Source organism: Athene cunicularia (genome assembly GCF_003259725.1).
Source record: "Athene cunicularia isolate RWA chromosome 1 unlocalized genomic scaffold, athCun1 chr1_part1, whole genome shotgun sequence".
In the NCBI taxonomy this organism is placed as follows: domain Eukaryota; kingdom Metazoa; phylum Chordata; class Aves; order Strigiformes; family Strigidae; genus Athene; species Athene cunicularia.
The window spans coordinates 127970485-127998443 of record NW_020799091.1 but is presented as its reverse complement, the minus strand read 5'-3'; the positions used below and the strand labels follow the sequence as shown (position 1 = coordinate 127998443).

The window sequence follows — 27959 nt, the reverse complement described above, 5'->3', positions numbered from 1 at the left end:
GCCACCCCTCATGAGTAATTCTCTCATTGGGTACCCCTGACTAGGGGATCCTGTGTCCAGGGCAAGAGAGGAGGGAAAGAATAAAAACTATTGGAAAACTGAGTTGCAAGTAATAGTATGTCTGAGAGGAAGAAGTTGAGGCAGACAAGAGAAAGTGCTTCTTCACACCATACTGAACATGAAAATGAAGAAACTGGGACTTGGTGAACATTTTCAGCTGGGTATCACCATAGCAGAAAAACAAAGCAAAAGGAGAAGTTTCTCTCAAAGCCTTTGTGAATCATGCAGCAGCGATGTTAGTCAGCATCTCCCAGCTCTGATAGGTCAGAAGAAGAGAAAGCTCACCTGTCATTAGAAATAACTTACATTTTAGCAGTGTGGTTAACTCAAACTTGTAAATACAGACACAACTCCCTGCAAAAAAATCTTTAAGTTGGACTATTTAGAAAGGTGAACCAAATATATCTTATTTAAGAATAATAATAATAATCTTATTAACCATCTGCAGTAGATAACAATGATTAGGCAGTGTCCTTTCCATAACCTTGCTCTGTCTCTGTGTATGAAGGTGCTGATGAATTGAGGCTGTCAAATGGAACTGGACCCTGCTCTGGGAGAGTGGAAATAAAACATGAGGAGCAGTGGGGAACAGTGTGTGATGGTGACTGGACCATGGAAGATGCAGAGGTTGTTTGTAAGCAACTACGATGTGGATCTGCCATTCAGGCCCTTAATCGAGCTCCTTTTGGAGAAGGATCTGGACCAACGTGGTTGTATCGAGTTAATTGCCGTGGTGATGAATCCACTCTCTGGAACTGCTCACATCCAGGATGGGGTGCTTTTACCTGCCCTCATTACTTTGATACTGGAGTTATCTGCTCAGGTAAGAAGTCATCCATCCTTGTATAATACAAAAATGCTATGAGGCTGAGATTAAACTTTGTCCTTCTGGATAAAGTCAAGTACTGCACAGAGGTAACACTTTCTCCATGGCCTCCTCTCAGCCAAAACAAGTTGCACCAGCATGAAGTCTTCTGCTGACTACAAGTGTATGTGTCATTTGCCTGGGCATAGCAATGACATAGAATGGAAGTGGACACAGTAATTGAAATAGAACAGAAAAAGAAACACTATTTGTTTCTACCACAGCTCTCCCAGGCAAAAGGAGAGCAGTACTAAACTTGTTTTTGACCACAAATAGGGGCTAAAAAATCATATGTAGACAGATGGAGAAGCAAGAAAATGCTGTGTTATGCCATAAAACTGTCATTCTTCTCCAGATCTTCATGTAAGCTAAAATAGGACAGTCTGCAATGGGAAACAAATCCAATGTCTGTTTGGCTGCCTTCATCTTCAGGATGTACTTGATTTTGCTCTTTAGATAAAGTACCATTGCAAGAGGTTTTTCCTTCCCAGCTTCAGGACTTTACATTTGTCTTTTTTTGATTTTTATAAGGTTCCTGTCAGCCCATTAATCCAGCCTGTGTAGTTTCCTCTAAATTGGTGTTCTGCCCTTGGGGTTATCTCCCCCTACTCCTGAAACTGGTAAGAGTGCACTCCATCACCTCCTTCAGGTTGTTGATAAAGATGCTGAACAGCACAGTTCCTAGGAAAGACCCAACAAGTGGTATTCCACTTGTTGCCAGCCTCCTGGTAGAGTACAACCCACTAATCACTACTCTCTGAGCCTGACCATCCAATCAGCTCTTTAACCATCTAGTTGTCCACCCACCCATCCTAGTTTGGACAAAAGAATATTGTGCAAGACAATGTCAAAGGCCTTGCTGAATGTGAGGTAACACATGCTGGTCTCCCCTCATCCACAAATCCAGTCACTTCTATCAGAAAAAGTAGTAAGATCATCCATTCTGACACTTCCCATTCACCTTCTTGTGCCCAGAAATGTGTTCCAGGAGGACTCACTCCATGTTTTTCCCAGATACCAAAGTGAGGCTGGGCAGCCTACAGATCTCCAGACTGTCTTTTTTGTCTTTTCTGATGATGGGTGCAACTTTTCCTGTTTCCTTCTTCTGGGGTGCTTCAGCTTCCCATTCATTTGAATAATGAATTCTTGAAGGCACAATCTAGTAAACGGTTATTTATTTATTTATTTATTTATTTGGGGATTGCTGCTTCTCAAGCATTTGACAGATGTTTATATCTTCCTTCCTTCTGTAGCTTCCCAAGGATTTAGTATTTTCACACAGTAAGACACAAGCATTCCCACACACTACTCTCTTGTCAGTGGCATACAGGAATTGACACAATGGTTATTTAAAAGTGCCATTGGTCCTCAGAGGAGTGACATGTGTCTTACCCATGAAGGTATGGGAGTTATTAAATTAGATCAGTACAACCGACCCTTGATGTTGGATTTCTTGGGGTTTTGGGTTTTTTTTCCAGGTTTCTCTGGACTACGTCTGACTGGAGGAAACACTGCCTGCTCAGGACATCTGAAAGTAAAGCAAGAAGAAACTTGGGCTACAGTCTGTTTTTCACACATTGATTTCAAAACTGCCTCTGTTATATGCAATGAGTTAGAATGTGGCCAAGCTGTGGATATCTTGAGAGGAACTCACTTCGAAGACAGACATGAACTGATCTGGCAAGAAGAGTTTCACTGTGTAGGGAATGAGACTCACCTTGCACACTGTCCCAGGATGCAGCACAGTAGTAAGACATGCTCTCATGATGCCACTGTTGTATGTTCAGGTGAGATTTTGGACTGATGGATGCAATTTATGTATGTCCTATATATGTCTTCTTTCTGTCAAGCCACAGCCTCCGCATATTTCTGTGATGCTCAGGGTTCTTGGGTGCTTCACCTATCATGCCCTGAGCCACCCATGGAAGGCCAGAGAGAAGTCCCACAATCTTTCATTCACTCTACTGAGAGTCTGCATTTAACATGGGCTATTCTAACCACTTCACTTCTGCACTAGGGATGCAGATCTCAAAAGGGCTGTAATTTCTTTTATGCTACTAGAGATATACACTCAAGAGCACTGAGGATTCCTTCCATGTCTTTCTCATATACATATAAGGAGAGATGGCCAGAGCAGACAAACAGGAACATGGAGAAATGAATTTATTTTCTATGCTGACAGAGAATATGTTAATCCCTGGTACTTGGGTTATAAAACTGGGAGGGGTACCATCCCTTGAAAAGGTCAAAGAAGACAAAAGTTACAAATTAAAAAAAAAAAAAAAAAAAAAAAAAAAAAAAAGAGAGAGTGAGAGAGAGAAAGCTGTCAGAGGCCTGGATGACTTTAGTTGTGACTGCCAGGTAACATTATTTAAGAACACCACACAGTCATGGCTGCTGGTGGCTCTAAATACAGCTAATTTATTGCTACCCACTACAGAAGTGATGTTTAGACCTAGCAAATACAATTTTTTTTCCTGAGGGCACAAATCAAAAGGGGTAAATTGAACATGGGGCAGAGCTGCTGGCAACAGCCTGTCACCAAACAAGCCTGAAAAGGACTGCAGTTCTTTCAAAACTGCCTTGGACACTGTCCCACTAGTCACAGCAATCTAGAGCTCTGACTGGGGAGCTGTGGCAGCCGAACAGCCCAGTTAAGGTGTCAGTAACTGACAGGTCTTGGCTCCTGCCTCCATCTTGCAAGAGTCACAGCTCAGAGAAGAAACCCAGGCCTCATTAGGGGGAGTACAAGTCAAGAAACAGGCAAGGGTAAGAAGTAACAGTGTGAGAAGACAGAGGGACTTCATGGGGCTGGCAGCAGGACATCATAGTCCTACCCATGCCACAGTTAAACTACTGAAAATACACTGATGGGCATGGGCTGTTGTGCTCAGACCCGTATGCTGTGGCATGGATGAAAACTGAGAATTGCACACTACAGTTGCTGCTTGCCAGGTAATGTGAGATAACCAGCTACTGGGAGAGACTGCTACTGGTAACTCCTACTCTGAGTTTCTCACATGCTCCAAATGCAAGGCTATGCTGGAATGGCCTCTACAAGAAAGAATGTTGCAAGGCAGCTGCAGAATTGTTTGAATATTGTGGGAAGGAGAGAGCAGAACAGAGGAGAGGAGAAGAGGCTGAAAAGAGTTTTGTAGTGCAGGCTACAACATGGCAATAAAGACTTTTTTTTTTTTCAGAGCTGGCTTATGAGCATCCTGGTCTAACATGCTTCCCAGTAACCTGAGACATAGTGAGTGCTAGTCCCTTGCATCTAGTTCCTTACAGATATAACTTTCTTACAATTTTCAATTCAATAGCATATAAAAAAAAAAAAAAAAAAAGTAACTGCTAAGTTCTTTTATTCTTCCTGCAGGCTATGGTGGGTACAGGCTGGCAAATGGCATCACCACATGTTCAGGGAGAGTAGAGCTTCTTCATGGAGGCACATGGGGAACCCTGTGTGACTACCTGTGGGACTTGCCAGCTGCCAATGCCTTATGCCAGCAGCTGGACTGTGGAGTTGCCCTACTGATACCAGGTGGACAATCACTTGGGAAAGGAAATGGATCTGTCTGGAATGGCACATTCAGCTGCAAGAAGAATGGCTCACACCTGAGAGACTGTCCTGTCAGTGAGCTAGGTCATGATGAATGCCCTGCTGGAAAAGATGCTCGTGTAATATGTTCAGGTGAGCAGCAGAAAGGTCTAAGAGGAGAACTGAAAATCTCCTTCTCTGAGGAAAAAAATGGACCCAAAATCCAGAGCATGTCTGTGGAGCCAAGCTGCATATTTGTCTGCTGCTACAGGCATTTCCAGGAGTTGAGGCTGCACTTCACCTGTACCACAAGGCTGCTCTCTGTGAAATGCTCCTAATGTCAGGGAACAGCAAGAACAGGGCTGCTCCACAAGGTAGGATGAGCGGGAGGCAAAGGGTCAGAACAACACAGGCAGTGTCCTTACTCACCAAGGCACAGTTCAAAGCATCTGCACAAAGGACAGAGGAAGGTACTGATAACAAGGTCTATGGACAGTCCCAGACAAGGCAAAGCAATCAATCAAATGTAGAGTCCAGCTGGAGATTACAGTCAGGAGTAGCAGGAGACAAGACTGGAGACAGTTACACCAGTCACATAATTGAGGCAAGGACTGAAGGTCTGGTCTAGGTTTAAGTGAGGCCTTGGATCAGTAGTCTGTGGGTGCATAGCTGGAGACCCTAGGTAAGGCTGGTCAGAACAATTAAGGTCTACTGGTTCATCCAGAGCCCTGAAACCTAGTGCCCTGAGGCCCTGAATTTAAAAATTGCAAAGGTGAACAGGTCCTGAATTCTAGTCATTCTCAGTAAAATAAGGTGGACTGAAGTGTAGTTATGACTATGGAAGTTCCAGTGGCCCACTGAAGTCATATTTACTACTGAATGATAAAGAAAACTCATTCCCATTTCCCAGTCACTCCCAGGTTGTGCCCATGAGCAGTTATGAACATGACATCTCAGTACTGACTTTCTCTTAGGGTGCCCAGGGGGCAGGTTGGTGAATGGCACTGCATGCTCTGGCAGAGTGGAGATCCGCCATGGACACATGTGGGGAAGACTCTGCCGCTCCCACTGGAATTTACAAGCTGCCAATGTTCTTTGTCATCAGCTGAACTGTGGCTATGCAAAGTCAATCCAGACAGGAGATCATTTTGTGGATGGGAATGGGTCTGTATGGAGAGATGCTTTTCACTGTGAAGGGTCAGAGTCCTGCCTGTGGGATTGTGCTCAGATGACTTTGGGCAATCCAACCTGTTCAGCCAGAGAAGCAGCCACTGTTATGTGCTCAGGTAAGTCAGGAATAGCTTTTTATAGGTACTGCAACTTCAGACTAAAGCAGCGTGGGTGATCTCACTCTGACAAGTAAGTATGTCAGCCTCCCTCTCCCCTGCATGAAGGCTGTCTCCTCAACCAGTGGTGAGAATTCTTTTTTTACCAACGTAGAAATTTGTCTTCCATCTCTCTACTACATGATATTCAATACATTTTCCAACTCTATTGAGCCCAGGTCTTGCTGAATCACTCAGACTCTCAGGTGGTGAGAACCGCTGTGAAGGGCAAGTGGAGATCTTACTCCACGGCATGTGGAGTAGAGTCCTGGATGATGACTGGGACATTAAGGATGCTCATGTGATATGCAGACAGCTCCAGTGTGGAATTGCCAGGAAAGCCTATTACCTTCCAAGATCTGAGCGAGGCATGGGTCCTGTTGGCTTAAGAAGTGTCCAGTGTGGTGGGAATGAGACTCAGCTGATGCTCTGTAAGACCTCCTATTCTCAGATGGTGCCAATGGGAGTTGCTGAAGACGTTGGTGTGATTTGCTCAGGTGAGTTACTGTCCTAAAGGTACACAATGCTTCATGGGGTTGCCTCTAGCCCACCTTGTGCTGTGGTCTCACCAGATCTTAAACAGCCATGGGTCTGAGCTTGTGATACCCACCTGGTTGTATACTCTAAGGGACAAATGATAGTTCAGGAGGTAATTTCCATAATGCTTTCTTCACAGGAATTTCTTAAAGAATTTATCTCACAGAATCAAAAAGAAATAATAGAACAGAAGCTATAAGAACACTAATTTGGCCATGACTGCTATACATTTTTTCACTTGGGAATTAAATAGGTTTTATTTTGTGACATTTCCCTATTTATAGATACCTGCAACCTTTCTAAATTAAACTGTTTCTGCTCTTCTCTTTTTTTTGTAACCCATCTGTAACAGACACTGTTTCTGTCTCTGCTCTGTCTAACTGAGTTTAGACAGAAAATAGCTTCTCCAGCTTTCTAAGATAAGGTGATGTCTGTATATACTTAGTATGACTACACACTCCTTCTTGCTTGCAACATCTCACAGGAATTATTCAAACATTTACCTGATGCAAGAGCATGCCTTTCCCTTTATGCAGTTTTAGCATCACAGTAGTTCTGCCCAAGAAACCATAACAGAAGAACTGGATTATAACAAGAATGTGATGCCTTAGAAGTGTTTTAAACACACAGCCATTATGCTGACCTGTGCATTATTGTTATATCGTATGTTGACAGCTGGGTTTTCTTCCTGCAGGTAGCAGACAGATCAGGCTGGTGAATGGAACAATGCGCTGTGCTGGGAGAGTAGAACTTTATCACGATGGCATCTGGGGTACCATCTGTGATGATAACTGGGATCTATCAGATGCTAATGTTGTTTGCAGACAGCTGGGATGTGGACACGCCATCAAGGCAGTTGTCTCTGCTCATTATGGTGAAGGCTCAGGACAGATCTGGCTGGATGATGTGAACTGCACCGGGGCTGAATCTGATCTCTGGGCATGTCCCTCTAGGGCATGGGGCCAGCACAACTGCCAACACAAAGAGGATGCCGGAGTCCTGTGCTCAGGTGTGTTCAGGAAATCATTTTCTGAGCCTGTGGGTTGAAAGGGGAGGCTTACATGAAGGGGAAGAAGAGAATAGTCGAGACTTGCTTGGACAGCCTATTGCTCTCTTGACTACAAGTGTAGCTGGTCAGAACATGCCCTTGGTCCCACCAAGATGCAAAGGGTCTACAGAAGTCCTTATTTTGCATTAACATACACACACACAAAAAGTGTGTGGTGGGGTGGGATATTTAGGGGGTAAATTGAAGAGTTCCTGTAAAGATTTCCTCAGCAAGGGGCTGTGGGTGTTTCTTGTGTGGGACTAGGTCATCAACTGTGATGTGATCGTTACAGTCAGTTACAGCTGGCTCTGAAACCAGTGGAAAAAACCCTCTGTGCACCAAAGCAAAGTGGAGCCTATGGTGGCTCTGCTCATGTGTATTTAAGACAGAGTGGCAACTGCAAGAGAGAGGAGAAATGAAGGAGAAGTGGAAAAAGACACTGCTGGGGACATGGCTGGAGACACACTTTCTGTGTCTGTGACAGGGCTGTGGCCTCTGGATAAGCCACACTGGAACAGACATACTGCTGAAGGGACTGCAGCCTTTGGAGAGTCCACAATGGAGCAAATAAAATCCCTGAAGGGACTGCAGCCTGTGTAGCATCCATGCTGGAGCAAAGGAAAATTATTAAGAAGCAAGGAACAGCAGAAAAAACTACAACTTCCTGCACTGCCACCCTCATTGAAGGAATTGAGAGAGAAAACAAAGGAAATTAGGATTAATGGAGTGGATCAAAGGTGTTTCCCTAAGTGATTTTTTAATTGTCAATGTTTTCTTTTTTCCCTCATTACTCAAACAATAATTAAGATTCTGTTAACTTCAAAAAATAAAATTAGGTTAAATTTCCCAAGTCGCAACTGTTTTGCCTATGATAGCAGACAGTAAGTGTGGGAGACACTGGCAACACTAGTATCGGTCATGCCCTGGGACTTTGATTCTGTTATTCAAAATTTGTCTTGTTCTGTCATGTAAATGGTACACCCATTGTTGGGACAGGGGAAGTGTGGGGAAGGGTACAATCTATGTGTAAAAATGGAAGAATGGAGAGTCTGACAGACCTTGTTGGAAGGGAAGATGATTGGGAAGAACTGTAGTGGCCTGGAGTCTGGATATTTTTGTGTCCAAGAATAGCCCATGAGATGCAAAGGGGTTATGTTGCCTGTGAAACCCCAGAAGAGGGGTGTGTTACTTTACTGTGGGGTACACAGAGCCTACCATGTACTCGCAGCAGGGCTTCAAGAGGCACTGGAACAGCTTAGTAGAGCTGGGGAATCTAGTCAATGGTCTCTGTCAGAGTAATGGTCCAGTAAAATGGTGTTAACTAGTGTTCAGCACAAAAGGGACAATTCTGGTCAGAAGTTAGCAGCTAGTAGCACTGAACTGGTCAAATTGCAAGCTTCAGGCTGCTTGTGGGAGCACCTACAGCTTAGACTAATTGACCTGGAGGGGGGCTCTGACACCTTGGGAGGGGAAACTAGGGGGTCATAATGAATTAAAAAATTAGTCCTTTCAGGCAACCCTAGTTACAGTAGTTAAGGAGACCTACAGAAAAGAGTATGCTGGTCCCCAGACTATCCACTCAATGGGTCTTAGAGTACTCTGAGTGTAAATGAATGGAGAAATTTGGAGAAACTTACAGTATTCAGGGAGCAGAAAAAGAGGCCTCTGCAGGGGCTATGACATTGCTGGGCACCAGAGCAGAGGACTCTGGGGAGTTTGGGGCATAAGCCACTTGTAAAGACGGTACTGTACAATGTAGGAGGGCTTTGGCATCAGTTTATGGAGAGATATGTTGAGCAGTGCCTAACTGTGCTGATCCTACAAACAAAATACCCCTTTGAAAGGACTAGGAAGAAGGGGATAATCAACTGCAGTTTAACAGAATCACAGAATCGTCTAGGTTGGAAAAGACCTTGAAGACCATCCAGTCCAACCATTAACCTCACACTGACCGTTCCCAACTCCACCAGATCCCTCAGCGCTGGGTCAACCTGACTCTTCAACCCCTCCAGGGATGGGGACTCCCCCCCTGCCCTGGGCAGCCCATTCCAACGCCCAGCAACCCCTTCTGCAAAGAAATACTTCCTAAGAGCCAGTCTAAGACTACTCGAGTATTGTTAAGGCAAAGGGACATGGACCCTGAAAAGCTTGTGATCACTAATGTTAGGGTTTGAAATCTTCAAAGGCTGGGCACAGTTACTAATGCCCCTCTGGGTAGCACCTGGTGCAGTGTGCTGTTGATCAAGGAGTGGCCTATGTATACCATTCTGGAGTGAGGATGCCAGAAGAGTGCAAGCTTATAAGCACAGATGAGGATAATACCAAGGATCCAGCAGTATGGTTAACCTCAGGAAAAACCTAAAGAGCGAATGAGAATTCTACATGTCCCCCTCCTACATACTGAGACTCAAGGATGCATCTGAAAGAAAAGGGAGACAGTATGAGACACTGGGAGGAAAAGCCCTTCATTGACCAAGCACTATGAGCACAGGAGAGAGCTTATTTAAACTATTCCATTCTCCTACCTCCACTTCTGGACCACCTATTGCCCTAACAACTCAGTTGGACTTACTGCATCAGTGGGGTTAACCAGAGTTATTAGACTGTCCAGATAAAGCAGCCTCAACTAGTCTATACCTAATGATAGTGGTGCTCAATAAATCTTATTGTCCTCTCTGTGTAGCCGTGATAAATAAATAGTTCTTGGAGGAGAAGCATGCACAGCTCTGGAGGAAGGGAACCTAAGCTTGTATAGATTGGTTTGGTACATCTTACTTGCTGCCACTGGCCCTACTGCCCCTGTCATCCTTGACATTAACTTTCTTGACGACCAGAGATGCATGGATGGGACAGAAAGGCTCTTAGAATAGGCAGTGTAGCTTGCACAGATGAGAACCAGCTATGAGACTCCCCAGGACTCTCTAATCACTCAAACAATGCTGAATTTGCTTAACAGACCCAGATATCAGTCCCTTGTCAATCCAGGTAATTTGCTGAAAGCAATATCAAACTGACCAAGGGGCCATGAATATAATCCCCCAAATAACTGTTTTCCTGGAAAAACAAGGGGTGGTCTTACACACAGAGTCATCTTAAAACAGTCCTGTTTGTCCAGTATGGAGGTCTGCTGGAGAATGATGGCTTACAATAGACTTTAGGGCTCTGCATGAAATCACACACCCATTAGCTCTTACAGTTCCAGGCACGTTGCAGCTCTTGTATAAGCTAGAAGCTAAAGAATATACCTAGTATGCTATAACAAATATTGCAAATGCCTTTTTTCAATCCCATTGGCCAAAGAAGCAAGACCTCAGTTTGTCTTCACCTGGAGTGGTGTGTAGTACATCTGGAACCAGCTGTCCCAAGGGTGGAAACACAGACCTTGCTATTTGCCATGGCATCATCCAGCAAAATTTAAAGCAACAGAATTACAAAGAGCTTTCCTCTACCTTGATGATATATTGAACAACTCCAGAAGTACTAAGTAAAGGTCTATAGGTAATCATTACTTTTTTCAGTGCTAGATTTGGCATTAAACACTCCAAACTATAAATGACCCCCTGATATACAGGTTTTAGGCATGCAAAATGTATACAAATACATGCCAGCTGACCAAATGGCTTGGATAAGCACCATGGACCTCCACACAATAAACAAGAACCTGGGCTTTATTGGACATTACTGAATTTTGATGTAAGCAACATCCCTGGTAGTAGCCAATTGACCAAATCCACATATCAAGTGACCTGAAAGACGTCACATTTTGAGTGGGAAGAGGAACATCAGCAAGCTCTGGAGCTGATAAGCAAGGGATAGTCCACAGCATGGCATTAGGACCAATATGGGTAGGTAGCAATGCAAAAAAAAGTATTATATATGCATGCAGGAAAGAAAAGCATCATATGGAGTGTTTGGCACTGAGCATCTCAAGAAATGACAGACACTGTCGTCAGTCTGGTGTAAGATCCACAAAGAAGCAGAAAATAATTACTCCCTTCTAGAAAAGAAGACCTAGCTGCATATGCAGAGGGTGTCTGAGTGCCACTGTGGTTATGGCCTAGACTAGCTGTCCTGAATTTTAGATTTAAGGATTCAAAACCACAGAGGGAGGAGCTACACAGCAAAAAATGGCTACTGGCCCTTTGCCAATCTGCACCTATTGGTTCAAACTCCAGACGAGGATTAGTTGAATTTACTAAGTCAATGGCCAGTAAAGTATGAGGAAGACCAAACACCTTTGGCTGTTAAAGCCCTATAATATGATGAGTTAAGTACTGAAAATAAACAACAGAGTTAATTTACTGATGGATCCCATAAAAGCACAGCAGGAAACAGGAGGTGCGAACCCTTGGAACCCCTCTAGAGGAGAAACTGCCATGTGGAAGGAGACGTGAAAGAAGTTTGAAAGGCCTTGGAAATAGCCTTGGAACATACACAGGAGCATCAACAGACCCAGGTATACAGACTCCTGGATGGTGAATAATGTGGTAAGAAAATAGCTTGAAGAATGAAATTGTTGTAACTGGCAGCAGTGATGAAAAATGTTTTGAGCAGAAGTATGAAAGTAGTACAACAGCTGCTTGAAGAAAGACCTAGTTAGCATGTCATGTGAATAATGCATATATCCCAAAAAAGGCAATTTAAGAGGACAAACACAGCAACCAAGCTGATCAGTTGGCTCAACCTGTCAGTAGAGATTTGGGATGGGAGAATAAAGGAAAACTATTTTTAGATAAATGAGACTGGGAAACTGCTAAGCATCAAGGGATCAAGGACAAAGAAGGCTGCTTGGGCTTGCCTTGGGAAAGACATAATGCAAGCAATTAGGCACTGTGATGTGCAATAACAAAACATACAGTGTGAATGATGAAACAGTATGCACAGTGAGAGAAATGACTGCTTGGAGATGCCTGGCAAGTGGATTATATAGACCAACTCCTTCCTCCCCAGCAACACCAGTAGACACTATGGTCTCATAACAGCAGAACATCACGAGGGTGGCTAGAAGCTTTCCCCACTCAGACAGAAAACACAAGTAGCACCCTAGAAGGACCTATCTGTTCACACCATGGAATGCCACTTAGGCAGGAATCAGACAACATAAGTCATGTCAAAAAATATGACCATTCAAGAATTAGTAGAATGGGTACATCACCAAGCAGCTGGAAAAGTAGAGCTGTGCAATGGTTTACTTAAACTGATGCAGCCCAAAAGAAAGCCTGAGCTCCTTTTGGTGATAAAGTACCAGCCAGCCCTGAGGATGCTTGGACTGGGAAGCCTGCAGCAGTTGAAATCCCTTAAGAGAGTGGCCTCTATTTTTTGAAGATCAGGGTTTACTTACTGGTTGGTCTTTGGAAAAAGAACAATTAAATGTGTGCCTTTACATAAAGTAAATAGAGTAATCTTACTTTACTTCATAAACTACGTTCTTGTTCATGTGTTTTGCAGGTACAAGGTCTGAATCTTGTAATAAATATATGTTGAGATTGGTACAACTCCTATAATGTGTTTCCCAGAATAAGAGGTAGCATTTTATTGACTATATGTGAACATTGTTACAACATCAATACCTACTGTCTGGGTCTAAGGGTAGAGTTTATAATGCATGCATTTTATGACTGTGATGGTGGTAAAATAGAGTGTATAATGGATGTATGCTCAAACACTTCTTAAATAGGTGTTTCACACAGGTGAGGGGTGAAACATATTGGCTACAACAGTCACCTGAGGCTGTATGGGTGCCCTGTGCTTCTGCACTTCTGCATGGGAGCCATTCCAGCTGGCTCTGAAATTACTGTAAACAAGTCACTGCACACCAAAAACTTCAACGAATCAGAGCAGCACATGACACCTACCCTTCAACATACAAAGAAATATGCCTCCAACTGAGGGGTGTGGCCATCACTGTTGTTGGTTGACGTAGATGCTGGTGAATGCTGGCTAATCAGAGAGGATCACTGTGTGACTTGGTTTTCAGTGCTGGTCACTCTTAGAGTGGGTTCCTCAGGCACTTTCTCATTCAGAGTGATGAACAGGATTGTTGGCAGATTCTGGATTTCACTCATCACAGCCAAGTTCCTAGTAGAATCAGGCCCCTCTAATTCTATTTTTATGTCTCCACTTCTAGAGTTCCTGGCTCTGAGGCTGGTGAATGGCAATGACTGTGCTGGGCGGCTAGAAGTTTTCTACAATGGGACATGGGGAAGCATTTGCTCCAATCGCATGTCTCAGCTCACCGCAGTAACTGTATGCAAACACCTGAACTGTGGAGATGGCGGGGAAATCGCAAGAGACTTCAAATATGGCAGAGGTTCTGGGCCCACATGGCTGGATCACATTGAGTGTACTAAGCAACATAATTCTCTCTGGCAATGTCAGTCAGACCCCTGGGATCCTCAGTCATGTGATAACCGAGCAGAAGAGACCCATATTTCTTGCACCGGTAATTAGAAATGCATCTGTACAGGACCTATGCATACATATATGGACAACATAGTAATTACTTTGTTTATGTGGTATATATTACTTTGATTGGTATAGATTACTTTGTTATCTGGTATATATTACTTCTAGTTTCATGCAAATGGCATAAACTTTTTTGTTTGTCTGTATTTTTGATGTAAATGAGTGAATTAGAATTACATGAGTGTCACTGAGTGCAGTTACCCAGTGGAAATCCCAAGGTAGTCCCTGATAGGATGGTGTCATTGCATATTTTTAAAACAAAAGTCTATGATACACAGTCAGTCTCTGAGATCTGAGTTAGGATCAGACCTCTCAAGAAGTCTAGAGGCATGGATGTGTTTCTATGTGTATGGAGGTGTATCAGTGTGTATGTCCATGTACACCACATGCATGCACATAGCCATGGACAAGTATATGAATTCAGTTCTAAAGGTCCATTTCTAATGCCTGCTCTTATGACAGTATTTCATACTTGTGGGTTCTAGATGACATTCAGATCTCCTGAAAGGGATTGCAGCTGCCTCACACAAGAAGGAAGCAAGCACAGCCATCAGGAATATTATTTAATTCACAGCATTAGCCAGTGATCCACCAAGTACTAAATAGGCTAATATATATTCTAGGAAAAAATTAACTTGATGGTTAATTTTCAGGCATTTTATACTTCCTCACTCTTTTCAGAGAACAATCAAATTATTTACTTCAGTATTTAAATTCTGCAGGAAGAAAAGAGACAACATCTCCAGCTACATTTGCTGAGTGTCCAAATTCTACAACTTGTTCAGGTACCTCTATCTCTTTGTTTCTCTTTATTGGTCCCTATGGACATTCCTGCTGTTTCAGCAATACAGGTTTCTGTGTTTTGCAGACAGGGAGAAGTTACGAGTCATAGGAGGAGAAGATGGATGTTCAGGCAGAGTGGAGATTTGGCACCAAGGTTCTTGGGGAACAGTCTGTGATGATTCCTGGGACATGGCAGATGCTAATGTTGTATGCCGGCAGCTGAGTTGTGGATCTGCTGTGTCTGCTCTGAGTGAAGCTGCCTTTGGGGAAGGGACTGGTCCCATCTGGTTGGAGAAGGTGCACTGTAAAGGAACAGAGCTGTCTCTTTGGGACTGTCCTGCCAAGCCCCTCTTTGGCAAAAACTGTGATCATAAGGAAGATGCTGCTGTGGATTGCTCCGGTTAGTGACTGGTCCTTTAGTTTATTACACAGATCTCTGAAGGAGGTGGATGGAGGAACATTATGTCAGCTGTACATCCCAGTGACTAGCCCCTTCATAATTTTGGCTGCAGGAAACTCACAAGTGATGTGAAGATGTTCTTCCTATTTTTCACACTTGCCTCTTCCTTAATATGGACTTGCCTTCCTTTTACAGGTATGACAGAAACAACAGCATCAACCACTACAGCAGGTAAAACATTCCTTCTTCCCCCTTTCTCCCATCAAATGAGGAATTAATGTCCCTGCTACTGCATAGCAGGTAAACCAGCACTATATTCCAGCCCACCAGAAAGCATCTCCTGCAGCCTTTTGTAAAGGAGAGCCAAGTAGCACTATCAAGAGCTGCTGAATTCTAGCTGCTTGAGCAGGACCCAAAACTGGGCAGTAGGTGACCTGCCTCAGCCTGCTAGCATGGGCACAGAAGCAGGCTACAGAGGAGCAGCTCTTTGGGTCACCTCATCCTCTACCTGTTGCTTCTTCATTTCCATTCAGCTCCTCCCCACCGCCCTGCAACAGACAGTAAGAGAATTTCAACACCTGTCATCCTCTGCATTATCCTGGGGGCCCTTCTTTGCCTGGTCCTTGCCATTCTTGCCGGACAGATCCAAAGTGCCAGGGTACAGCAGAGAGGTGGGTCCCTCAGGACTGGTATGAAATGCCTCCTTGACATGGCTGAAGAGTGTTTAGGTGGCTGGGGGATGGGTGACTGACATGAATGGCATGCGCTGCCACACAGATTTTCATGTACCATCTGCAGTGAAACAGCCCAGCAGTGCTTATCCTCCATCAGCACCTCTCGGTGACTTTCTGGGGACCAACCAGGCCGTGTAGACCCTCTTAGGTCACTTCTTTTCATGAACCTAGCCTGAGTATGAACAGCAACTGTGTGAGTGATCATTGCTTTTTACTTTCAGACTCCAGACTATCTGATGACCCCTTCTTTGAGGCTGTCTATGAAGAGATTGACTATAACCTGATGAGAAAAAAGCAGAGTACAACTGGCCTCTCAGGTCTGCATGTCTTCCTCTTGTCAAGGGAAAATTCTTCCTGGTGATCCAGATCCCAATCTGATACTTTGCAGCTCCCATATCTACTGGGAAACTGAAAACTCCCAGATTTGAGGAGAGGGGTTCCCTGCCCACTGGACTCTGACAGTTCCTCTCCTAGGGACAGTTCATTTTGTGCTGTCCTCACTTCAACCATAGAGCATAGATCAGTACAGGTCAAACAAACAAACCACGAACAAACAAAAAAAAACCCAACCAACCAACCAAACAAAAAAGGCCCTTGCTGCAAATATTTAAAGCAGGAACAAATAAAGGAATAATTTGTATCTCCCTCCCAGCAGCTATGTGTCTTTGTAGGCTTCCTTCTGCGGGAGAGCTGAGCACGCACACGACCAATGTGATCAAGCAATGCCCATTATTACAACTAAGAAAGCCCTTTATCATGTTCTCCCACACATGTGAGTAACATGCAGTACAAGTCCTCAAGATTGGACAGTTAACTTAGCCCGCGCTTTAAACCTTCTTATGATTGGATAAAGAGTGCCACATCAGCCTTGCCAGGCTTCCTGCCTTGTGTAACTTTCTCTTCCGTCCCAACCCCTTCCGGGGGTTGTTTGTTTCGTCGAGTTTCTCCCCCCTCATTCAGGGTCACATCCTTATCACATTCTTGCTCGGCTGAGGCTCTTATCAGTCTTGTTCTCACACAGGATTGCTCACATGGCCATTCTCTTGCAGAAAGCCCTCTAGAATCCCAACATCCTTCTGTCAGTTACTTTTCTCCCTTAGTGGCTTGCCTCCTCCATGAGCCATGAGAGGTGTTATGGGGCCCCTGAGAGATTCTTGGCTATTCCACTGTAAGCCCATTACCTTGCAGGAGTAATACTGACTGACCAAGAATCCATTGGACCTGAATGGTATTACTGTAGCCTATTCTTCCTCATGATGCACTTAGTAGCTAAGGAGAGTTTAATCTGATATCACATTCTTTCTTATTTGCCTAGATTCTTATTCAGAGAAGTCAAAAACAAAGGCACAGTTTTATAGCATGGACAGTGATGAAGAAAATGGTCCTGGAACAACTCAAGGTAATGGAAGATAGGGATCCTACAAAGAAAGATTTGGAAAATCAAGGTAGCTTTTAATTTCCAAAGCATTGTTGTGATTAAAACTGTTTTCTTGCTGTACTTCATGTCTGCTAGTGATGTTTTGATGTGAACTGAAAATTTCTGTTTAATTCTTGTGGTGGAAGAATGTCACACAATCTCATATACAAGTGCTAGTCTTTTCTTTTGTATGAAAATACATGTTTGTGGTAGTATTGAACTCTTCACAGGGTCCAGTCACATGAATCCAACAATTTGACAAGTTTCTCCCAGATATTGCAATTGTAACAGCTTGTAAGGTGTTACTTCATTTCTGAGATAAATGGGGAGAACTAAGAAGAAAAACATGCTCCAAATAAAAACATTGGCATATGGTTGGAGTTGATTACCGAATTTCAATCTGAATGATCTGAAGAAAATGCAGATTGACAGATGTGAGGGTTTTTTAATTTGAAAAATCTGAGGAAGAGCAAGTGTTTGGAGAAGAACTGCATATTCCTAGAGCTGATCAAAAAGCTCTTAGCTATTGACTGGTCTCCAAGAGATCAACTGCTAAAGGCACAAGCAGTTTTGGACCTCAGCTGTGCATATCTCAGACTCTCTGCTGTGCTATGTCTTTAATTTTATTTTCTGTTGTTTTCCTTATATTAAGGTTTTTTATTATTTAAAATTAAACTAACATCTTTTCCTTATTGGCTTTGAAATTCTTATCACAAAGATAATGATTCCAAATAAGATCTCTTTTTTTTTTTTTTTTATTCAGATTGAATATTGAATACTAGGTAAAAGGTGAAATAGGAGTGCTTTGACTGACTTTCATTTTATATATGTCTTATTTGTATGTCCATGTGTGTATGTATCTACTATAAACCAGAGAAAAATAATATTCTTTGAGGGATGGATTCCAGTTAAGTACAGAGCAGAGTGCTAGCTGACCCGGAGGGATCAGAGAGCTGGCTGCTCACAGAACTCAGTTTGATGGATGGACTACGTAGTAAGTAAGGAACTGGCTGGATAGGCCACACCCAAAGAGTGGCAGTCAACAGCTCAGTGTCCAAATCAGTAACAAGTGGTGTCCCTCAGGGGTCTGTACTGGGATCAGGACTGTTCAATGTCCTTATCAATGGCACAGACAGTGGGATTGAGTGCACCCTCAGCAAGTTTGTGGATGACACCAAGCTGAGTGGTGTAGTTGATATGCATGAGGGAAGGGGTGACATCCAAAGGGACCTTGAGAGGTCTGAGAAATGGGCCAAAATGAAGCACACCTCATGAAGTTCAACAAGACCAAGTGTAATGTTCTGCACCTGGCTCAGGACAATCATCAGGATCAGCACAGGCTGGGGGATGAATGGATTAAAAGCAGCCCTGCAGAGAAGGACTTGTAAATACTAGTAGGGGACAAACTGGACATGAGCCAGCAATGTGCCCCTGCAGCCCAGAAATCCAGTTATATCCTGGGCTGCATAAAAAGAAGTGTGGCCAGCAGGTTGAGGGAGGTGATTCTGTTCCTCTACTCCTACCTGGAGCACTGCATCCAGCTCTGGAGTGCGCAGTAGAAGGGATACATGGATCTGTTGAAGCAGGTCCAGAGGAGGGCCACGAAAATGATCAGAGGGATAAAACACTTCTGTGAAAAAAGGCTGAGAGTTGGGGCTGTTCAGCCTGGACAAGCAGAACTGCAGATACTTTTCCACAAAAGTGTGGCCTAAGTTTGTAGCCACATATCCACATAGGCAAACAGCCAAGGGTGGCTACTTAGCTAGATCATTTCAGAGAAATCTAACAGAAGGTGGCTAAAGTAATGAAAAGACAAGGAAGCAGGTGCTGCACAAAGATAAACAAGGAGCAATTTGTTGTGCAATTATTAAATGCAATGGGAAGTGTTACTCTAATTAAACCCTGTAACTAACTGTCTCCTTCTCCAGATCTTCCCCTTATGTCCCTCCTCCATTTTGATTTTCACCTTGTTACAGCAATGTATAACAATTATTGTAGCTATACCATTGTTGTCTGGAGTACCTTAGAGTTCACAGGAGGATTCTTGGTTTATTATTGTCATTATCATCATGGTAATGTCAGTATTACAGGCCCTTATCACTTGATCCTCAGCTACTGCTTTCTCTAGTGGAAGATCTCTGCCTGTTATAGTTAACACCTGTACCATTTCAGAGGTCTCCCTACTGCCTGGAAACGCCCTTGAAGATGGTTATGATGATGTGACAGAAGATCCTGGACCTAAAGATGCTTCTCCTTCTGGGCAGAATGAACAGGAAATCATTTGGAATCTTGAAGAAAATGACAAAAACAAGGATTCACAGACAGGTGAGGCCAGAAGAGCAGCACTGTTAGTTTTCATAATCTACAGTTATCATGCAGAACTCAGAGAAAATCAAAGTGCAGGGTGTTGCGGGAGGATATTGGTCCTGCACAACTCTATGAGAGTTATAACAAGCAAAGCCATTTATTTTTCTAATAGTACATATTTATGCTCTCAGCAAAGCTCTTACTTCATAATTAGCAAATCAGCAATTAAACAGTTATGAACCTTTTCTCCTATCAGCATAAGACCACTCTAACACACGCTGTGCAGACCAATCACCTTCTTGTTCACACGCAGTTCATGTGTTCATTGTTCATTCAACTTCTCACACTTCAGGACTTTTCCACAGTTTAGCGTTGCAGCTGTCCATTGTTTTCCCTGCTGCCTTGGCACACCTCAGCAGTTTCTTATCTTTCTCCCAAGGCCTGTTTCTCATCACAGCCTTGCTGCTCTTCAGAGGCTGGCAAACATTTCTGGACAAATAGTGATCTTGTGCATTTGGTGTGACAAAAATAATCCATTCAATAATAACAAGAGAGTCACTAAGTGTTTCATCCCACTGAAACAGCAGAGCATAGGGCTGCCCTGGAGGGTTAAATGATACCAGTTGATACGGATAGCCGGGCACACTTTGTGATGCTTATCTGTCTGAGATGGCATTAGCTACACGGTGGAGACATTGTTTTGCTTTCTCTGTAAGCACTCTGAGTGCTGTAATTGAAGGATCTCTTCATAAAATATCAAAAAAAACCCATGCAGATCATCATTAGTTAGGCTCAACAATGGCCGTATCCAGTTTATGGCTCCCAACAGTTTCTGTAAATCATTTAAAGTCTTAACATCGATTTCAAATTTAACCCGGTGCAGAACAATGGTCTGTTTATAAATTCTCGACCCTAGGTACTGCCACAGCGATGATCGCTGTACCTTTTTAGGTGCTATTTGTAACCCCATTTGAGATACCAAGTCTTTGGTTAAAGCAAGAGCCTTTTCCATGATCTCCTGTGTTTCTGTTGCTATAAGTATGTCATCCATATAATGATATATAACAGCCTGGGGGATTTCATTCTAACAAGGCTCAAAGCCTTTGCAACAAACCACTGACACATCGTGGGACTATTTTTTATGCCTTATAGTAAAACAATCCAGTGGTATGTTTTGCAGGTTCACTAACATTAATACTGGGAACAGAGAAGGCAAATTTAGGTGCATCATCCGGATGCAAGGGAATGGTAAAAAAAAATCAATCATTTTAATCAATTATTACAAGGTGCCAGTTTCAGGGAATCATTGTTAGGGAGGACATTCATGGTTGTAAAGTACCTTTATCCTCCATGGCATCATTAATGTGTCAGAGATCATGTAAAAGTCACCATTCACTACTTTTCTTTAAAATAACAAACATCAGAGAGTTCTAGGGACTGGTGGTAGGTACGATGCGTCCTGCACTTAATTGTTCCTGAATTAAATCATCAAGGTGGCACGACTTTTCCCTTGGCAAGGGCCACTGACCCACCCACACATGTGATTCTGTTTTCCAGGTTAGATTCAGGGTGGGTTTCAGGGTGGGTTGTGCTGAAGTGGTGATTAAGATAAATTTGATGCAATTTGAGTTCCCCATCGAGCCATACAGTCATGACCCCAAAATGCAATAGGGGTTTTCCAATATCAATGGATGAATATTTGCTACCCAGTTTTCTGGGCCCCTTACATGAATGAGATCCTTGCTTTGAATTATTACAGCATGACCACCAACCCTGAAAAGCATTTGAATTACCTGAGCTAATGGCCAATCTGCTCACAGATATTACGGTCACATCCACACCAGTATCTAAAATGCCTGTCAGCTCAACAGATTCTTCTGCTTTGGTATGGGCACATTTTACCAGAGGTCAACCTTGTGTCACTGTCTGAGCCCAAAATATTTGAGTATTACCTGCTGATCCAAATCCTGAGTCACCCTGGGTTCTTGGCATACTGTTATGGGGAGCTGCAGTAAAATCGTGCAGACCAATCAACTTCTCGTTCACACACTGTTCACACGGCGGTAACTTCTCACAGTTCAGGACTTTTCCACAGTTTAGCATTGCAGCTGTCTGCTTTTTTTCCCTGCCACCTTGGCACAACTCAGCAGTTTCTTATCTTTCTCCCAAGGCCTGTTTCTCATCAAAGCCTTGCTGCTTTTCAGAGGCTGTGCAAGGCTGACAGGCCAATGCCTCCCACAGGAGGGTACCTCAAGAGATCACCTAGGTTCTATCTAACCCCTGTCAGGAAGGAACACTACCTACACAGAGTGTAGGTTAGATGTCTGTTATTCTGTTTTTACAGACATTCAGTAGCAGTGCTTCCACCACCTCTGCAGGTAGTCTATACACATGCTGTGTTTTCTTTAGAGCTGTAAAATTCTTGCCTGGGGCCTAACCTGAGTCTTCAATGCTGCAAAATTGTTACTTCTTACAGTGGCCCTGGGGATAGAGGAATTTGTAACAGCCCTTTAAGTATCTGTTTAAGTACCTGTAGACTGTTAATGTATCTCCCCTCATTTCTGTTTTGTATTTTGTTTCTCTAGACTGCTGCAACCTGAATTAGACAATTTTCTACTTAGGTCTTGTTGACTAGACCTCTGCTCATTCTGTATGTCTTCACTCAGGCGATGTAAGCAGGTCCATATCTTTCAAAAAGTGTTTCAAAACCAAACTTTTACTATCTTTTTGTACAGCAAGGTACTAAGACCTTACTAGTGTCAGGTAGGGCAGAAGGAGCACTTAATACATATTATAGGATATACTTCTGTTTATGTGTCCTGGTTCAACTAGGATAGGGTTAAGTTTCCCCAGCAGAGAGAGAGGGGGAAGGGATCTCCAGCCGGGTTATTCATACCATGCTGACTCAGGTCCAGGGGCAGGAAACTTTGATTTTACTTTCTCTTTGGCTTTTTGGTGGTGGGGGGCTGCTCCGTGACCATTTGCAGTATTTCTCTGTATATCTTTTGTCTTGTTCACTGTTATTGCTGTTTATTGTTGCTATAATTGCCACTGTTGTTGTTCAGATTGTTTACCACACTATTGTATTAAATTTCTTCTTATTTTAACCTAGGTTTGTGCCTCACTTCCAGCCCGACCAGCTGAGGGTGGGGGAGGGACAACTGCAACTGTGCTCTCTGGTCCCAGCAGGGCTTAAACCAACACATTATGCATGCTAGTGTGGTGTTTCTCTCTTTTGAAACAGCATGACACTCCTGACAGTTCAGTGCCTGAACTGATGCAACTTCAAATCCTGCTCTGTAAAATACCTCATACCACCAGACACTGATCATTTTAATTATGCAGTTGATTGTTTATCCCTTTATCTGTTGCCCTGTAAGTGTCCTTATTAAATTTCATTCTGTGGTCATCAAAACTTTGCCAGGATCATTTGAATTATAGTATGGTTTCATCTGGAAAACAAAGTTAGAATATCTGTCTTTATCTTAGGACTTTATAAATATACTTAGTCGTATTTAGGGCTGTCAAAGAATCTTACCTGGTACAGTGAGCTACACTGAGAACATAATTTTTGACTGAATTTGTACCCAGTCTACAGAGGTTTGAGATGGACCATATTTCTCTAGTTTACTTATGAAAATGTCATGTAGTTGAATGACAATTTGCTCTACTCATAAAAGCCTTTCAGACAATCCGAAAGAAAAATCAGATTAAAAAAAAAAAAAGATCTGGTGTGATTTATTTTTTAGAAATCCATGTTATTTGTTAGCTACCTCCTTTTTTTCTTGCCTCCTTACAAGTAGTTTATTTGTTCTCATATATTTCTGAAGCTGAGCTTTCTGTAACTTCTAATCTTCATTCTTCTCCCACACATTTATTTTTAAATAAGCATATGTTGTTCATGTTTTCCCAGACTTCACAGCCTGTTCTCTGTGAGTTCTTAAAGACAGTGGATAGTGCCTGAAGGACAGATTCAGCTAGGTTTTAACCTAGCACTAAATGTTGTCAGGCCCATCTAATTTTAAAAGAATTGACAAAAAGAAATTTAAGATAGACTCTTCTTTCTCTCTGTGTGTAATATAACTGCAGAACAACTTCTGATCAGCAGCTGAACTCCACCTTTTGGGGTAGTGATAAATATATCTGACATACTGAAGACATGAAAAAATAATAGGACTCAAAGTGAATAGAGAAACATTAGAGATATTTTTTAATGGCTAGTGATTATATTAATTCTATCATTTTGCCAGAAGTTGTATACATTTCTACCTTACTTATATGAATTTCAGTGTCTTTGTGAAACTCACTTGCCATTGACTTCATAGAAACCTGCTCCATTGTTTTGACAAACCTTGCTGTTTCCAAAAACTGTGTATAGTTAAGATATACTAATCTCTCTCATCTGTTGTTTGTCTTCTAAAACTTAGAAGATAGTAGGGGTTGCTAATCTGGTGGTCTGAAGGAGAAGCATCTTTAGATCCAGGCTTCAAGGGCATTTCCAGGCAGTAGTGAGACCTCTGAAACGGTACAGATGTTAACTATAACAGGAAGAGATCTTCCACTAGAGAAAGCAGTAGCTGAGGATCAAGTGATAAGGGCCTGTAATACTGACACATATGCACAATACATCCTGCAGTAGTTAGGCTTAGGCATGCAGTCTACCAAGCAACTAGGCCCTAGATCCCCTGGTCTCCCCCAGCTGCTGGTGTCTGGGCATGTAAGCCTCCAAGACTCAGATGCCACCCCAGTTAGTGGCACTTAAGAGTTCTTTCCACTCTGGTCTCTCCAGTTGCTGGTACCACAGATGCAAAGACCCCTCTTACCCTCCATACACACACACACACACACACACACACACACAAGAGAACGGAAAGCCCCCTTAGTCAGGAAAGCGATAAGTAATAGAGTTTAACAAGAAGACATGACAGATGGTTGCTGATCAGATACAGGGCATGGCCAAACAGGCATACTGGCCTACAGCCTGTTTACATGCAACCAGCCCCTTTTATCCTGTTATCATTCTATTTTCTCATGTTTGTTCCTCCCCAAACTACACAGCTCCTCCCTCTGTGCTTTTGTTTCCTTCCATAAGGAGCCCATAGTAAGTTGTCTATAATCCCAAGATGCTCCAAAGATGCTCCAAGTCTCATACCTTTGTGGGCAACAACACCTCTCAGTCAGCAAGGTGGGTTTCAAACACAGACAATGGGCTGAGCACTCTCCTGTGATAGCCCTGGGAGGAGCCAGATCAGAGCACATCTGTGGGATGGACAACAACAGATCTACTAAACTCGCAATGTGTCAGATAAAACTTGGGGCAGTAAAACAGAGTTGGGTTATTTAGGGATTTTGAAGAATTGCCCTTATTAGAAGTGTTTAAAGTTAGAACAGTAACCTGTTTTCTGGGAACAGCAAGCTTGATCCTTCGATACATGCACATGTAGCAGCGGGCAGGATGAGACAAGCAGTCCTCACATCTTTCACAGCCACGTGTATCTAAGGTTCTTATTTCTGGGAAAGACAACTGACAGCCCATGCTGCCAGCTGCTCAACCATGTAAAGGTAATACATACAGGATGTGTATTTATCTCAGTGTTCTTCCCTTCATGTTTTCAGATTGGAGTCCTAATGTGTCAGGAAACAGGATCTTTGAAGCTGAGAGACATTCATCCACTGCTCTTGAAGATACAGGCTATGATGACATTGAAGAGCTGGCACACTGATAGAGACTGCTAAGCTGTACTGACCACTCTGAAAATATACCCCTGTTCATAAAATGCTAAAAGGGTACTAGTAGAACCAGAACAACCTGCATGTAGGATTTAGTTTACTTTGGTTTACTTGCAGAGAAATGATTACATACTTAGAAGAAATAAAAATGTGACTGTTAAGAAAATTTAATTTCCTTTATTGTTTCTCATTGTCACAACTGCCTGTCAGTTTTGCTTTTTATTTCTAAATATTTTCATTGTATTTTTTTTCTACTGAGTTAATTTTTCATCTTATGAGATTTTTTAATTAGAAACTGTTTAAAGATATCTTCTCAAATTTATGCTTCTAGATACATGGGATAGCTTTCTGGAGATTATTAGGAATGGAGACTGAACTGTAAGAAAATCATGAAAGTTCTGTTGCATCTTTTGAATATTCTTGCTTGTCACACAGAATATGAAGACTAGAATTAATTTTCGAGATAGTGCTTTGTGAAATGAGAACCTCAGTAACAGGTTATTCTTGTCCTCACTTTACACACAGGTTTGTCATTTGAATTATGTACAAGTAAATCACACAGTTGATTGGAGGGAAAAGCTTCTCTCCTATTTTCTCCCTCTGTACCATGATGACTTATTGTCTCCCAAAGTCATACTGATTATATAGTAGGAGAAAGTTTAATTCCTTCCCACAAATGGCAAGTAGTCATACCTATAAGTGTCTGTCATGTAATTTCTTTTAATCATATGAAGGCAGATTGAAAAGGTCCACATGTTGATGGAATAGAAGGTGAAATATTGTTGTCTTGGCTCCTAATGACATTTCTTTTAGGTCTTGAAACAAAAAACCTCCCTTTCATTCTGTCATCTCTCTTGGCCTTCATTTATCCCTCAAAATCTGAGATCTACCTTTCCAGTAGGCACTCCTTATTCACCCAAGAAAGCTGCTAATTTATTCAAGAGCGTGACAGAAATTTTTCATGAACCTTATTCAGATCAACTAATAATCTCAAAAGAAAAAGGTCTGAAACTTCAACACGGATATGATTTTTTTGATCAGAGGATAAATGTAGTGGAAACACAGGCTGTTGAGAATTTGTCTAGAACATGCCAATTTAATGATGTGTCTAAAAGAGATATCTTTGAGAGTCACCTTAATCTAGATGAGACTCTCATTTGCACATAAAAACAACAGTTGTTCTAGCCATCATGATTCATTTAAAAAAAGTGAGTTTATCCCAAACAGCTGAGAAGACACACAGACAAACACATCTCTTCCCAATCTCACTAATCTCATTATCCCAGCATCAGAACACCTTATAAGCCTGTGCCAAGGGCTGAAGCAGAAGAGGTTGCGCTGAGATAAACCAAATACTTCTTTGTATTCAGTGGGTATCCTGGTAAATCTGTGGTTCCCTGGCTGTCTCCCTCTCAGCACTGACTGGAGCTTCCTATGGAATATCATGAGAGCCCAAGAGTACTCTCTACTGCTATGATTCTGTGATGCACAAGATGTTTCTATCTGTGTAACTTTATCCCTTCTGAGCTAGACTGGAAGTAGTGAGGAGGGAATTCAAAAGGAAAGGCAAGTCTAGCAAACGCAAGGCACTTCATTAAAAGAGATCCTACGGGAAAGCAACCACCTTGACATCTAGCTCCAGGCAAGTGTGGTTTACTTCCTCCCTGGTTAAACCTAGAATCACAGGAGGACATAAAGCCATTGCAGCAGCCAAGTCTTTGAGAAAGGAATTCTTGCTGATTGCTTCTCCAGCAGCATCAGCAAGACCTGACAAGCATGCTACAGGCATGCTGTGAGACACAGAAACAGAGGATCACATACATCCATGTAATTTAACTGCATCACGCTATCTGCTTGTCCTGGCTCACTAATAGAAAGATTAGGAAAGTGGAAATAGAGAGTGTTTGCCAGGAACAGGAAAAGGCAGCAACTAAATCTATGCCAGAAGTAGGTGAACAACACTATTTATCCCTGCCAGAATTATCCATACAGGACAGGACTTCCCCTCCCTGGGTGCACCAGGCAGGGCTCCAGGGACAAGGAAGGACGAACCCCCTGGGCCTCAGAGATGGCAACAACTGATGTCACTGGCATGATCCAGTTAAGCTGAATACGCCCCAGGTATATAACGGTATATAATCCTCAAAGTGGCAAGTGAACTTATAGTGGAAATGTGTCCACATTGTTAAAACTTGTAATCAAACTCTTATAGAACTAGGGGTGCACCTAAATGGGACCTGCCCAAGGAAATTATTAGGATGATTGGAGTAACCAGGCTGAAAGCATATTAACAGAACACAAGAATAACAAGAGATGTAAAGTGGCTTAATGGTGGGATCTATCAGGCAAAATTTTTACTCTGAGGGATGAAAACAGATGATTCCAGAGGTATGTATAAGACCTCCTATAAGTAACAGACTCCTTCAAATTATTAAATCAGAGACAATATTGGCTAATGAGCAGGATGAAAATCAAGAGAATCAGGCTAATAAATTATAAATTTGTGAAAAAGTCAGTTACAAAAGGAAAATACAAAGCTATGGCATCAATTTACAGAGAGATTTAAACCTCATGAAGTATGATAGCAGTACTGTTGAGTATTGCATACAGATTTCAACCTCACCTGATTTTACTCAGTTTGATCCCTCTAATCCTCCTATACCTATATCGACCACCCTTAATTCTTTCTCCGAAACAACACAACTCCATAAATAACATAGATAATGTACCTAGTGGAAATACAAATTTCT

At 42.6% G+C, this 27959-nt stretch overlaps 1 protein-coding gene across 1 annotated transcript; it reads left to right on the top strand.

Annotated features, from left to right (window-relative positions):
* Positions 1–555: 555 nt before the first annotated feature.
* Positions 556–26675, top strand: LOC113482024 (antigen WC1.1-like; the record flags this gene model as incomplete). Its single annotated transcript, XM_026852209.1, has 15 exons — positions 556–883; positions 2404–2712; positions 4302–4616; positions 5438–5749; positions 5968–6285; positions 7020–7334; positions 13501–13815; positions 14561–14623; positions 14707–15021; positions 15217–15252; positions 15555–15692; positions 15977–16072; positions 17071–17154; positions 19345–19497; positions 25096–26675. Coding segments are annotated over 15 exons (3204 nt in total), but the record flags the coding sequence as incomplete, so codon positions are not given.
* Between the last annotated feature and the right edge of the window lie 1284 nt (positions 26676–27959).